Source organism: Suillus fuscotomentosus, assembly GCF_016647785.1.
Source record: "Suillus fuscotomentosus strain FC203 chromosome Unknown F5891scaffold_63, whole genome shotgun sequence".
Taxonomy (NCBI): Eukaryota; Fungi; Basidiomycota; class Agaricomycetes; order Boletales; family Suillaceae; genus Suillus; species Suillus fuscotomentosus.
The window spans coordinates 175,633-190,193 of record NW_024539575.1 but is presented as its reverse complement, the minus strand read 5'-3'; the positions used below and the strand labels follow the sequence as shown (position 1 = coordinate 190,193).

Sequence of the window (14,561 nt, the reverse complement as noted above, 5' to 3'; positions counted from 1 at the left end):
TGAAGATTCTGGAGGCATATCTTGGGTAGTTGACGTCTTTTTTTTTGAAGGACTTAGCTACATCAGGGGACTAACAAGTACTTTAGATCCATAGACTATCCCTAGAGAAAGTATTTCTTGTGAACACTTAGATGAGCTTGGTTGAACAGTTAAGGGATTTGCCTCCATGGGCACCGCAGGGGAAATACCAGGCTAACACTTTTCCAGCTCGTTAATCACAATCTTCAAACATAATCTCCAGCTGGCCAGGTTGGATTCTACCATAGGTGCTGGTAAATTCCCACTAAGCCTGGACTCTAGCAATACACATTGCCAATCCAAAGGGCACTCTGTGGGGTCAAGCATGTTCCCATATAAGCATCTCATGATGGGATTCGTTGTCTTTAGCCAATCCTCCCAATCTGAAGAACAATTGATTTTCTGAACAGACAACAGCTGAACTCATTCTCACCATAGCTCCCAGGCATATTGAGGTGTTCCTCAAGAAGTTTCTCTAGCCAATCTCCTAGTGTGCTGTTTGTAGTGCTTTGCGATAAAAGATGTATGACAGAGACATGGAAATGGAAGTGCTACAAGCAATACGAAGGAGGGATAGATTCTAGGAGAGGTGAGCAATATATCCACCTTGTTTCCAATATTATGTGATCTGAGGTGAATTGGAGCAGGCATGTGACTTCTTGATGGAAGTTGTGCATGATCTATCTTGTGAGTTGTCTCCTAAAGTTTTAAGTGGAGTCTGAAGCCTCATATCTCGCTCTGAGGCTTAGTCCACTGCCTTCGTCCTCATCCCATAGGCACTCTCATGGGTGATAATACTGCAGGATTGCATGGTCCCCACAGGTTGGTGATTGTGTGGATCTCAGGTGGAGTAGCCCGGAGTGTCTGCAGTTACTCCAACTTCTAGCTATTTAGCAGATCCTGGGGAGATATGTGATTTATGCCTTATGGCAGATATTCATCTTGTGAGAACATATTATGTAGGTTTCCTCAATAGCAGCACCCTGACTCAGAGTATTTGCCTCAATAAGTTCCGTAAACAATATTCAAGTCAATATACTATTGAATACTATGGGACAGGGTACATATATGCGGAATTGCTGCTATCTTTCCAGTATTCTTATGGGTCAGGCAGCAATACAAGTGAGTCATTGTGATATCTGCAGCATCAGTTACTGATTCTCTCTCACAGGTGTCTACTAGAACTCAACAAAAGCAAGCAATAATGTTATTACACCAAAGTTCTCATCGTAATATCAAGCTTGATTTTCTGGTGATCCTAAGAGTCTAGAGTGACACAATTCATGAGTGTTTCTTGTATTTACAGCAGCAGCATTTTCTCACCACTAGTACCACGATGATCTTACTCTTCTGTTACTAAGTTAGTCTTACTCTTTTGAAGCCGTTCAATTGTTGAGTGTCATTGCAGGTCATATATCCAAGTACAAATCCTTACTCGGGTTTCCTGGAATATCAAGAATACAGTCGGGCAGCCGTCGACATTACCTTGGACTCAATGCATTGAGCACATAAGTTTCATGCCACCCAAACTGTGTTGCTGCTTTGTTCCATCGTTTTTGTGCACTGTTTCGGCTGATTTTGTTTTATACCATTCCAATGTATCTTATTTGTATTTGTACTATATAGTAATGATAGCAACTTGAATTAATAAGATATGAACCGTTCTCGCATGATATAAACTACTCATAAGGAATGCAAAGGAGTGAAATCTCGCATGCCATTAATATTTCTGTTTCTATTATACTCCCCTTGCAATTGATATGTTCATTTTGCCAACATGGGCAAAGATTATCAGATCTTGGGAGAGATCAGCAAAAATGGAGCTTGAGGCACATCAGGGCATTTTTTCTGACACTCATATTGGCTGACATCTTCTCAGCTCCAACAAGGTCTGTTTCTAAGTGGGCCTAAAGCTTAGTGCCAGTGTGCCGGTACAGTCTCACTCAGCATCTATGACTTATAGTATGATGGCTTGGATGAAACACATGGCCTCTTGGGCTGTACTACAGCCACACTTCACTGAACTAGAAGCTGTGCAATAGGAGGATACAACAATATTTGAGCTAATTCGTGAGGATCTAGGAGTAAGTTTCCATCATGCTTTTCCAGACTCTAGATGCATATAACGGTTTGTGCTTGTGTTCTAGATCCTCAGACCCATGGTATCAAGATTACTGTCAAGTTCATTGGACTCTCCCTTCAGATCATGAACTATGCCAAGCTTTTATTCAGTTCTGCCTGATGAAAATGTGTCATCATCAAGCGTCTATGAAGGTTCTGCTAGAAGGAGTAGCTGAAGGTTTGGTCTTACCAGGCTTGGACCAAATTTTTGAGGATACTACACTCATGAAAAGCGATGATATCATCTTAAGTCAACTATCTTCTGGAGCTGAAGCCCTTTGTCTTGGGTGGAAATCTGCATTGGTGAACTTCTTTGCCCAAGGAACTCTGGTAAGATCTTCCAATACAACTCATACACAAAAGAGATTATCTAGAAGAGGGACATAAGCTGGAGCTTCCAGTAGTAACTACATTGCGGGAGCTCTGAGCCTGGTCTCACAAAATCACTAGAGCCAATAGTTCTAAGATGGAAGAAGTTATCTTGGCAAGTGTGATGTTTTATTTATTCCATACAGCAAACGATAGTTCTAACCAGGATCTCAGAGTTTTGGACTGGGTCATAAACTCCTCTGGATTGCCCACCCCCAGGTGGATTTGGAGAAAAAGACTCCTCACATGTCCCTGAGCTTTCAAAGATATCATTGGAAAGAGAGTCTCCTTGGTTGTTTGGTGGGCTTTGTGGATCTTGTTATTTCGCCTGCTATAGGTATCAGCCAGGTCACCAAACGAAACACTCTTGAATTTTTGCAACTGCTTTTCTTGCATCAAATGTGTCCATTTTGATCTAACTATGCCTCTGTATTTGCATTTTCCTCCGAGAAGTGCTTATTAGTTGAAGCTGTTCAATGGATGTTGCCCACAATGGCCTCCAAGTTATCCCCTGAGTCTGGTGCTTGTGTAGAGTTATTCCCTATATCATCTAAGGTCAGATGTCTTTGATCACACTAGTTCTACAGATATCCCAAGCCTCCTTGAGCCATTTATTTTGTCATATCTGTGGTTTCACCCCTAAGGAATTGGAAGCTCTAGGGCTTGATGAGAAATTGCTTCCGGTTCTGATTCTGTCTGCTCAGCTGAGGCTCCTCCACTGGAAGGCGTCAAAATATTTTCATACCTGGTTCTGGAATGAGGTCCATCCTTCAACAGGGGTCTGTCATTTTTGCTACTCTGAGCCAAAAAATTACAAGTGCATAAGATACTGGACAGTACAGTCCACCCCTCACACAAAAATACAAGGAAAGGTTGTCACACCATATCCCACCAATGATCCTGATTACCTTACACCAACACTGGTGAGTATGACTAATCAGATGACTTTGCAGATCTTCTCTTACAAATTTTCATATAGGGCCTTAAGAAGAATGCTGACTATGTACATTTGGCCGATCTGAAGTTGCAAACAATTGCCAGCCAGCCTCTGGTGCTGGCTCATTGCCAATGTGATGTCACCCTGTTGATTGAGGCCGGCTCGCCCAAGAAAGTGTTGGCTGGTGTTTCTTTTAACACCTTTTCAGCCCAAGATCTTCAGGAGATGCAATGTGATGCCTCGGGTGCCAAGGATATCCGAGCCCTTAAAAGAGGCTACCAGTTCCAGAGATTTCACTGGGGCCAAATGCATCTCATAGGCTCCCAAAAACATTGTGGGGGCAGACCTGGAGATACCTATACTGGCTATGCTGGCATGGAGGTGACTGATACTGAACACATTAGGCTGCTCTTTTCTCATGTGGCTGTGCGTGAATGCTCCCTCTCGTCTCTCACTTAATCTGACTGTAGTTATAAATATCCCCAGGATGTGGAAAGGATGGTGGCTGCTATTCCTCTATTGCACCCTGATGTCACCGGAGAGCTCTGGGATTTATCTGCTGAAGTCAATTTATTGGGGGGATAGGAGCCACTGCCTATTACTGTTGGAACTTTGAATGAGTGTGAGTAGTTCACCGATACACCATGTAATCAGTGCTCATCCCATCGGTCTTGCAGTTTATCGTATTTATTGGCTTTGTGCCAAGGCTATGAAAGACTGGTGGGCATAAGAGTTGTTGCTTGTTCAGCATGAAATGGATTGGACATGTAACTTTTTCTGTCAGAAGGCTGACAAATGGATCCTTCTCGGTGCCATCTCGAAGCTAGCCAAGAAGCAGGGACATATGGTGTATGCGGAGAGGCAATGCAAAATCTATCAATGGCTGTTCGGAGAGGCGAGAGATTCATTCAACCGGGCAATGGCTGCATATCCACTGGTGTAACACACTAGTATTTTGAATGCCAAAGGCTATGCTCAATTAGTTTAGTCTCGCTGAAGCACATATGATGGCACTCATCAGTGGGGTTGGAGGTCATCGGCAATGGTCGCCACTCTACAAGTCTCCGGCAGAGTGACATCAGCAGTCTGAAAAGTTGCCGGAAGTGGTCAAGCAGCATCTTCATTTGGTATTTATATAAGGGGTCCTCTCAATTAGGTGACAGCTTCATATCCGACAGTCTAACACTAGTACATCACATGCCAAAGCCTGCCTGAATATTTGCTGACTCAATTTATTGTTGCTGGAGCATTTTCAGGTTGTTGGCAATGGCAGCTAATCTGCAAGGGAGGATCCTACAGTCCGTGTGAGCATCTAGCGGAGTCATATCGGCACACCAATACATCACCCAAAATGGTGAGTTTGATGAACTTGGTAGCTTGAGTAGCATTTGAAGCCTTGCCAGATAGAATTTGGTGAACAATAGCTCTTTTGTTCTGTGGAGTAAGCTTGGGGGGACATCCCATTTTATGATTTTCCTTCTCTAGCATGTGTTCCTTTATGACTGTAGCAATAGTGGACTTGCCAAGACCAGTTTTGGAGGCAATTTGCCTAGTAGATAAACCAGAGGTGTAGAGAACAAGGATATTATCCTTTTGAGCAGAGGAGATGGGTTTCATGATGATTATGTTGAATGTCATAATCTTATATGGGTTTATATATTCAAATGATATTAAAATCAGACCAAATCAGTATTATGACACTACTTTAATCAAGAATATAATGTATGAATGGTCTGATTTTGTAATTTTAATGAAAAGTCAAAAAGTGTCGGAATGAGTCATGTATTTGAAATTACCATATCTTGCCCATATATGGTTGGATTCTCACTATAAATATTTAAAATTTGAGCCAGGATATAGGGCCTCCAGAGGTGTCCCTATATCATTTTGTCATCATTGAGTCCTGGCTTGCCATTGCCCAATTACTTGAAAATGCATAAACATTCGGACACTTTTTGAGCCACTGTTTGAACTGGCATCTGTGAAGCCAGCCATTTTGACATCTCCATGCTTACTTCACACCTATTAATACATAGAGAACATTACAGGTGACTACTTAGACTGGTGTTTACTCTATGGCCTCTTTCTTCAAATACTTGAGTAGTTGGTCAGATGCAGTGATGGCTTGAAGTACATCATCACCTAAGGCCGTGTCCATCCTCAGCATGGTGGTGGCAACTATCTTTGCCTCTACAACCTTGTCTTCCAACAATTTCAAAATATATTGGCCTTCTTTCCTAGCCTTGGCACGGACTGTGGCAAGCTGTTGAGAAATCGGTATTGACATTGGTTGCGCCGATGTCACTGGTGTGATCAAGGCAGATCCCTCCAACTGCAACCAGTATTGTTAGTCATCATTTATGACAAGTGAAGAATCTTACCAACTGCTCAAAATGCGCCGTGACACACTCCTTTACCTCATGGCAGTCCAGGTATGTTGTGAGGAATCGCCGCTCCAGCTTGAGAGTTGCAACCCCGGTCCACCAAGTGTGGCAATACTCACAGATGAGGCGGCCCTTCGTTCATGGCCCAGATGGCAATACTGGTAAACTCATGGATGAGTCATATACCTCAGCATAATCTTTCATCATCCCGAGCTGTTTCATTGAGAGCATGCCGACAAGGTATTGGAGGTGCTGCAACAGTGGTGGGTTGATTGATAATTTGGCACAAAACATCATCTAAGGTAGTGTGTAGGCCTGGAACTTAAATTAACATCTCTGGAAGATAGGTGCACTTGAACTTACTTCTATGTGGTACCTCTAGCCCAAAGTTGCAACCCCACCATCCTGCAAATACAACTGCTATGTAGAGGTCACTACCAAGAATGAGATGAACATCGATGAAGAGTGCATTATCAAGGTCACACTGAAGATGGGTGCTAAGAAAGTAAGTTGGACCATATCATTGTTGCCTTATCTGACTCCTCATCAGCATAGATCACTAACTTGGCAGGTGCCGTCCTGATGGAAGATGATTTTGCTGATACTTCAGCACCCACATGGGCTCCTCACTATGGCCAATGTGTAGCCTGTGATGTCATCTGCCATCAGGGCTACAATAAGAACAATGGCCAGATGTTAAAGGTTTGCGGACTCTGCAGCCACCTCAAGATTCAGTGCGGTGGCAAAGGCTCTAGTGCTCTGCCTGCCAAAGGCAAGTCTGTTGCTGCCTGCCGGGCCCATTCCCAGTCCTGGTGCCATCCTTCGCTGATGCCAGGTAATATCATTTCTTCCATACTGATGACATACTAACTCCAGTCATAGAAGACCCTGCCCCTGACACTGGTCCATTGGTTGAGGAAGAGCCAGCACATCCTGCGACACCAGCGGTTCCTAATCCTGAGCCATCTCAAATGGAGAATCCTGAGGCCACTGGCTCATCATCATCCATCCTCCTGCCATCCTGTGTCACCCATCAAGAGGAGATTCAAGCTCTCAAGACTGAAGTCACCTCCTTTTGTGCGACCATTGAAGCACTGCTGTCTCAGGTGCTGGCAGGTGACCTGCAGCTACAAGATGCTTATTCGTACTTGGATGCACAGGATCACTGCAGCAATCTGCTCGCCAGACAGATTGCTGACATCTGACACCTCCTCAATCTGCCTTCCTCAGCGACTCCAACAGATCTTACCACAAATGAGTCTGATAAATTGGCTGCTGGTCCAGCCAATGACATGAAGGAATCAGTGTGCTTGCTGGTTGCTCTAAAGACTCCTGAGCCTGAGCCTGAGGAATCCCAGGCTTGTGGTGAGTCGCCAATCTAATTGTATCATACATGTTGTGCCGCATAGATGTGTTTCCCTTGTTATTGTACCATATATACCCACTGTAGTTTAGTGTCAATAATATATTTATGTGTCTAGTGGCGGGAATCGATTGGGTGAGTTAGCCCAAAAATTGTAAATAGAACTGTGATCCATATTGATGTCATTATGCTTATTTGGTGTGATTCACCGGCATTGTGAGTGGCCATACATATGCTGCCGGCGGGACCAGCCAACAGCAGCATTTTTATGTCTTGCCAGTTCAATCATGCTTGGCCGCCTTATATGTTCTGCCAGGGAGATCAGCCAACAGCAGCATGTACATTCTGCATCAGTTCAATTATACTTGGCCGCCGTGTATACTCCAATGCAATGAAAATTAACCCCTGCTCATCAATTTCGGGATATGGTGTCACATGAGCCCATCTGTGTTTGCTGTGTATCTCACATAGGCCAACTCTATCGATCTGGCATGCATCAGCCCACCCCTGATACCAGAATACACTGCTGTGGCCCACCAGTATGCAGGGTATCATCTGTATGAGCCCATGCATATGAAGGGATTCAGTGGGCCCACTTGCTAGCGACAGAATGTCCACTGGGCCAACCCCTAGTATCCACGCGATATACCAGGCCCATCTGCTCATCGTATTGACTGAGATCGGGCCCAGCTCATGTATCAGATAATCAGCAGGCCCACATTTTGGCAACATGATGTATTAGCCCAGCCCACCCGTATCATCTCTGCAGTTTCCCGGGCCTGCTTGCCTGTCTAGTTGATTGCTGTGGAGCCCAGCCCATCTGTCACATCACAGGTGGGCCCACCTGTGAGCATATTGACATTGACTTGGCCAGCCCTACAAACCAGGGAACTGGCCTAGGCCCACTCTTCCATGGTAAGAAAGAGAAATGGGCCCAACCCACTTATCAGCGGATGACAGGCCCACACTACATGGACATACATCCTGCAGGCTTGGCCATTGCGATGTGACACATTGTGGGCCCAACCAATCGTTAGAATTCATATGTGGGCCCTCTCATATGAAAGGACACTGCATCAGGAGCACCCACCAGACAACATTGCTGATGCACGGTGACATTTTCAATAACTCGCCAATTGCTAATTGCAATCTAGTTGTGATTCACACCACTGTTCACCTGGTTGAAAAATGCCCAATTGCCGCTGATTGTGCTCAATCTAATTTCAGCAGTAATCCCCACCTGCTGTTTTTAATGAATTTATAATATTGGCTGCCAGTGTAATTCATCGCTAGTTACGATGATAATGATTGCACCTGCTGGCAATGACATGCATGATCCTGCTGGTTGCACATCTTATTTGCATTTACCGGCACAACTTGTGTTGTTCACCGCCCCTTATTGCGCCAGTGATCGTGTAGACAGACCTGAAATACATGGGCCCACTTGAAACTGTAGGGAAAATACCTTTCCAGTGTACTATGGGCCCACCTCTAATATAATGTATGCCCATATAGACTTATGTGGGCCCACTGCAACATTTCAATGAATATGTGCAGTAGGCCTACTCATAATTATGGGTCACATGGCATATACAGGCCCACCCAAACACAATGACATACCATGATAAGGTGGGCCCATGTCACTCGGAAGAAATGTCAAGATAGGCTGACCATGTTTATAGGGTTGGGCCACTGAAGGGGTTCTAGAGGTGAGAGGATCACATATTCCTGCAACATCCTGATAAGGATCTTAAATGACAAGCACTTTCAAGTAAACAATGAAATTATCTAGTCCAGTATGGAGCTTTCATAATTATATATCCATGAGTCAATACCAGTGGCGATCAATACGCAGGAACAACAGAAGACCCTAATCATTTTTTGGGTGCCTTTTGCTGTCTCTTTCACTTAAGAAGGACTTGAAGTCAAACATCAGCACACAATCTCATATGGAGCTGCAGTGAAATGGGTGATGAAATATGAGGATAAGCATTTCCACAAAGATTTTTATTTCATGTGTTGTCAAATCCACACAGCTACTATGCCAATTTTCTGAGCTGGTTCATTTATCAGAACAGCCTCATCAAAACATCTCCAAATATTGGCACAAGTCAAGGTACACAGGATAATACAATTATTCTGAACATGGTGGTCAGGAGTACATAATCACAGGTGACAAAAAGCAGACAAAGGCACAATAATACAACAAAAATATGAGGCCACAGAACAGACCAAGAGACACATGAGTAAGGCAAGCAAGCATGAATGTCGGAAAACAAAGAATGATGTGCTGAGCTGAGCCAAGACGAGCCAGAATGTAGGACAGAATCATATAAAGGCTACCGACATGGTGAAATTTGCAGGAAAACAATCATAGCCAGTGGCAGATAAGATAACACGCGTGTGCAGGAGGGATTTTTAGAGTATGAACAACAATGCATGGGACCAGCTTGAGTGAACACCACTGAGAGCATGAAGCCAATCAGAAACCTGTAAAGAGCAGATGTGCAAACACACAATTTGACAAGAGAAGAAAGTTGAAATGCAAATGACACACTGCAAGATTGAGAAGAGGAAGCACGAAGCAGTGCAAGGATATCATATAGTAAGGAAACAGCAAATGATCATCGAAATCAATGGCCACCAATAGTGTCAATGCAACACCTATGAAGGTGCCAAACCAAAGAGGACCAACAATTCAACAGAGCCTATAGTCCCAGACAGCAAACAATCATTGCACTCAAAGGCCACCGACAGTGTCAGTGCAACACCTATGAAGGCATAAAGCCAATGAGGACTGACAATTCAATAGAGCCCATAAAGTCCCAGACAGCAAGTAAATAGACAATCATTGCACCCAGGGGCCACTGACAGCATCAGTGTAACACCTATGAAGGTGCAGAACCAACAAGTGACAATGAACAAGAGGGGAGGGTGGCCACCATCAGCAATGATGAAACACCTATGAAGGTGCAGAACCCAGAATGGTGGAAGTAAAGAAGAAAGAATAATTGCAAAAGAAAATTGAATATATAAACTTCACATCATGTGATGTTCACATGCCACCAGGGTTTGAAACCTCATTGGTGAAATGTGTGACATTCAATGATGAATGTCCTTATCTTACAATGTCGCATCATAAGACAAGGACAAGGACAATCATCATCAATAAATGTTCAGTCAGTATGACAGTACTTCAAGCAGCACTCACAATTTGAATGCTACAGAAAGACATAATACAAACCAGCGAACATAGTTTATTAATGGTACATATAACATGTCTTCAAATGAGGTAATTAAGAGTGAGATCAAACTTGTACAATTAACTCTTAATATGTTGTGATGCTGCATGGTGCAGTTGAATATTACTGGGCAGGAGGACACTATCATATTCAGTGCTGGTACTGGAGGGTTTCATCACTCATGCAGATGGCTATGTGAATGTGTTCTCCACACATAATGATAATACTTCCCCAGAAATAAGTCTAAATCAATTACTGCACGAAGGACATGAAAAAATAAATAATACATTGTTGGTATGTCTCTACAACACTACACTACAAACAAACTTCAAATAGCCAATTTGTGATTCAGAGAGTAGAAATGATTTTAACTACAAGGACAGAACAGGAGAAAAACTTGATTTATCTTGAGATGCTCAGGAGAGAGAGAAATGTGTTATATCAGAGGGTGCTGTGACTGTAGCCCTCATGCTATACATTCAGTAGTTGTCTCAACACTTGATAAAGATCATCACTATTTATTGTGGACCCCAGCATGATCTGATTACCCATGTATAGGCTGGCTCCAGGGCACATCTTACTAGATATTCCAAGACATTTAAAGATTGCATTTGTGATGTCAATGCTTGGTTTTGAAGTTTCAGATGTTGCTATGGAACTTAGGCTACTACCCTTGGCACAATATTGTAGGGACTTTGTGATCATCACCCAAAGACCAATGAGAGATCGCCTGTATAAGACTAATTGTGATTGGAGACATGTGTGTCTGTGTGAATGATGATGTCTTACCTATGGTTGGGGAAAGGTGGAGTATCATAATGATCATCTGACATAGAGTATCAAGGGCATGTTCGAGATCTTGATTGGTTGTGGAGTCCATGACTTTTGCATCAATGTAACAGGATAGCTCCATAAAATGCATGCACACATAATGGTAGAAATGACCACCAGTAGCAAATGATGCTACCGGGATATACACAGCATGCACTGTGCTGGGTGGCAGAATTCTAGATAAATGTAAGGTGTGACATTTTAATGACAATAAGATGGAACTTACAATAAATCACCTACTCAAAGAATGATCACTTTGGCATCACATTGTCTCCTGACCCACCCCTTGTGAGATGTGAAGTCAACAAGAATAGCCACAAAATTTGGAAGGTGAATGTGACTGTCTTGCTGATCCTTGGGCCTAAAGACAACTCAGAATTTGACTCTGATCTCGATCTGTGTCCATGTAAGCATCCCCTCAGCATCATGATGGAGGTATGTAAGAAATCCTGGATGGTGTAGTAATCCTTATCCCTCGAGCGTAAAATTTTCAGGATGAACCTTAGACAATATTGGAATGCTGTGTGTGATCTGGTTCCATCCATGAACTAGTCCATGATCAAGGTTTCTGAATGTCAATTATACATATATTAAGGGCATGCAAGAAGGAATCTCATACCTTAGCGGTTTCGGAAGGGTCACCTGTGTGAGTGGTAAGTCCAGGACACATTGAATATTTGTGGTATCTGCCATAGATTCGAAGGATGAAGAGATTGTACCAGAAACAGTCAGATAGATGTGGTCTTGTGAATGCAGCATCACATCTGCATTGATCTTGTATTATACACTAAGGCTACAACAAGAAGACCACATACTATGAATACAGACAGGTCGATGTGGTGAGATTTCAAATGTTCTATCAAGGTATGAGGGAGAGAGGCTTTTGGGTGGTGGATGTGTACAAACATCTCTCATTACAACATGTTTGTTCTGGCTGAAAGACAATCTGACAGCATGTAACATCTCGTCATGGAAAGGTGCATCAGTCGGAAGATGAATAACATGTTGAGAGGTAGAGGTAGATATTGGAAAGTTAAATAAGAATTTAATGATTGGGATATCCACGGCATCACAAACATTCACATTTGTTGTATCATACACAACTGGGAGAATAGTCCAGTGACCATTCTTCCAGGTGATTGTGTTATTGGTGCTCGGAACTTGTATACCTAATATGTCAATTGTAAGATTAATACGAGAATCTGCATGAGGATGAACTTTGAACATGTTTGTAAGGGTAAGGATGATGATGGGTCCAAATGTGAGTATCTTACTGATGGTTGATCAGTGAGAGATGATATCAGTATATTGATGGACACCACTTGTTCTGGAAATTCCCAATGCAATGCATCAATCCGCAAAGTCCTAGTTGGGCAGATAATCAGGAAACTAAGTAAATGAAAATTTAATCATTTTTTGCAATGCCAGAATGGACTTCATTGAAATTACTAAGACAGCATCACAAACATTCACTACATTATTCAGATATCAATTGTGATTGTTACATGTATGTAGTACAAAGACATGTGCAAGGTTCCAAGAAACAAGTCCATTCAATGCAAATATGTAAGATTCACATCACAGAGAGATACTAGTCATGTTTGTCAACTACACCTATAAAAGAATTTACATAGGCCAATTGAAATAAGGGATGTACTCACTTCTGAACTGTCTGTGACTTGTTCTATGGGTGGGTGTAATGGATGAGGTGTCAGGGCTATTAAAATCTATGATAATCTCATTACCTTCAGAGACATTGTTTTCAGCCTCATTATAGGTAGTTGGCTAAATATCCATGACGACATCTGGCTCTTGGGATATTGAGGGTTCAATAGGAGCAATGGTAGCAATGTCATCTGCACCGTCAGGCCTAGTACTCATAATGACATTGTCTGTTAGAGCTGATATCAAAGTTGAAGAGGAATCCAGGCATATTGAAATGACTGGGGAGGTGGAATCTAACAGAACATCTGACATATATGGAAGATCAAGTGTGTCATCAATGTTTGACATAAAGTAAACTACTTCAGGAACTTTGCGACCATCCTAGGACTCAATCTAGGGTCAATATCATTGTTATCATTGGCACTACCTATCTCCATATCATCAAACTCATCTGCAACATCTGTGTCCTCACCAGATAGGAACAGCCATAGGATATTAAGATCCGACATTATGCTAATAATAGTGTGGTAAAGAGGGTATTGACCAAAATCTTGGGTTGCTAGCGCCCATGTTTGACTCATTGGCTGCCCTTCCAAGAGCATGAAAGAGGTGACTGAGGAAGTGGGGTCGTAATTTGATGTGAACTATGGTGGAATATAAATATTCCATTCCTAACACTTCAAGGAACTGATCTCCATGGTCAAATGTCAGTGTTTGAGTATCCTGGGACATTATGATCTCATTCACATTGTCATTGAGATTGAGCATTGCAAGTTGTTAAAATCATAGAAGCATCCATGTTCCAAGCTTCACAAACACCTGTGTGTTGCCATGTTTAAATGTGATCCTCAACTATGTATTCCACTCCTCCATCGTAGAAGGGAGGGCATTTGGGTCTAATACATTATCATTAACCTTAAACATGTGAGCATGTTTATCAATACTTTCAAAATAAGATTATTGCAGAAGAGACTAGCTCAATGGATATTGATGAATAGGGTGGAAGACCAGTGCCATCAAAAGCATTCAAGACAACATCAAGAAACCCACAATTGTATAATATGTAGCACTGCTACAATAAAAGAATGTCATTAACATTTTTTTTGCATATATTGTCACAATGTTGGATCGTACATTGCAGGCTTCCAAGGTGACCAATGCAAAGGTATCATCCATGCTTGTTACCATCCAACACATCATTGCATCCTCAGTGATTTTGGGTATGGCTTGATACCCTTCAACATGTCATCTGCGAGTATCAGCCATATCTGCCTTGTAAACATGATAAAAATTCAGCCACTTGACAATGAGGTGTTGGAAAGTGTCACAGGCAATGTCCAATCTCTCATGAAAGGGGAAACTCCTTTGATTCTGAATCAACATTTCCACATTCCACAGCTATACCAACTGCCCTGTCTCTTTATGTCTTTGCATTTCTGCCTATGAGAGCGAGGACATGTACATCATCGACTTGCTGGACTTTGTTGAGGCATATAGTGGTAGACATATCAAATTATTGGAGGAAGAGCATGCCAGCAGTCTCTAATACTGTCTTATAATTGATCAGAGTGAGAGACTCTCATACATGACTGTCAAAGACTATAAGAGTTGATGTCGTGGCCAAGAGCAAA

General features: G+C 42.5%; 2 protein-coding genes across 2 annotated transcripts; both read left to right on the top strand.

Moving 5' to 3' along the window:
* Positions 1-3,000: 3,000 nt before the first annotated feature.
* F5891DRAFT_1193906 (uncharacterized protein) lies at positions 3,001-4,030 on the top strand (the record flags this gene model as incomplete). The annotated part of the gene is made up of 5 exons (XM_041367849.1): positions 3,001-3,063; positions 3,096-3,287; positions 3,351-3,431; positions 3,488-3,871; positions 3,932-4,030. The coding sequence occupies 5 exons, from the start codon at positions 3,001-3,003 to the stop codon at positions 4,028-4,030; spliced, it is 819 nt and encodes a 272-aa protein (XP_041221302.1).
* A 1,775-nt stretch (positions 4,031-5,805) lies between these two features.
* Positions 5,806-7,795, top strand: F5891DRAFT_984027 (uncharacterized protein; the record flags this gene model as incomplete). Its single annotated transcript, XM_041377394.1, has 7 exons — positions 5,806-5,877; positions 6,212-6,334; positions 6,385-6,664; positions 6,706-6,945; positions 7,060-7,194; positions 7,311-7,327; positions 7,664-7,795. The coding sequence occupies 7 exons, from the start codon at positions 5,806-5,808 to the stop codon at positions 7,793-7,795; spliced, it is 999 nt and encodes a 332-aa protein (XP_041221301.1).
* Positions 7,796-14,561: the final 6,766 nt, after the last annotated feature.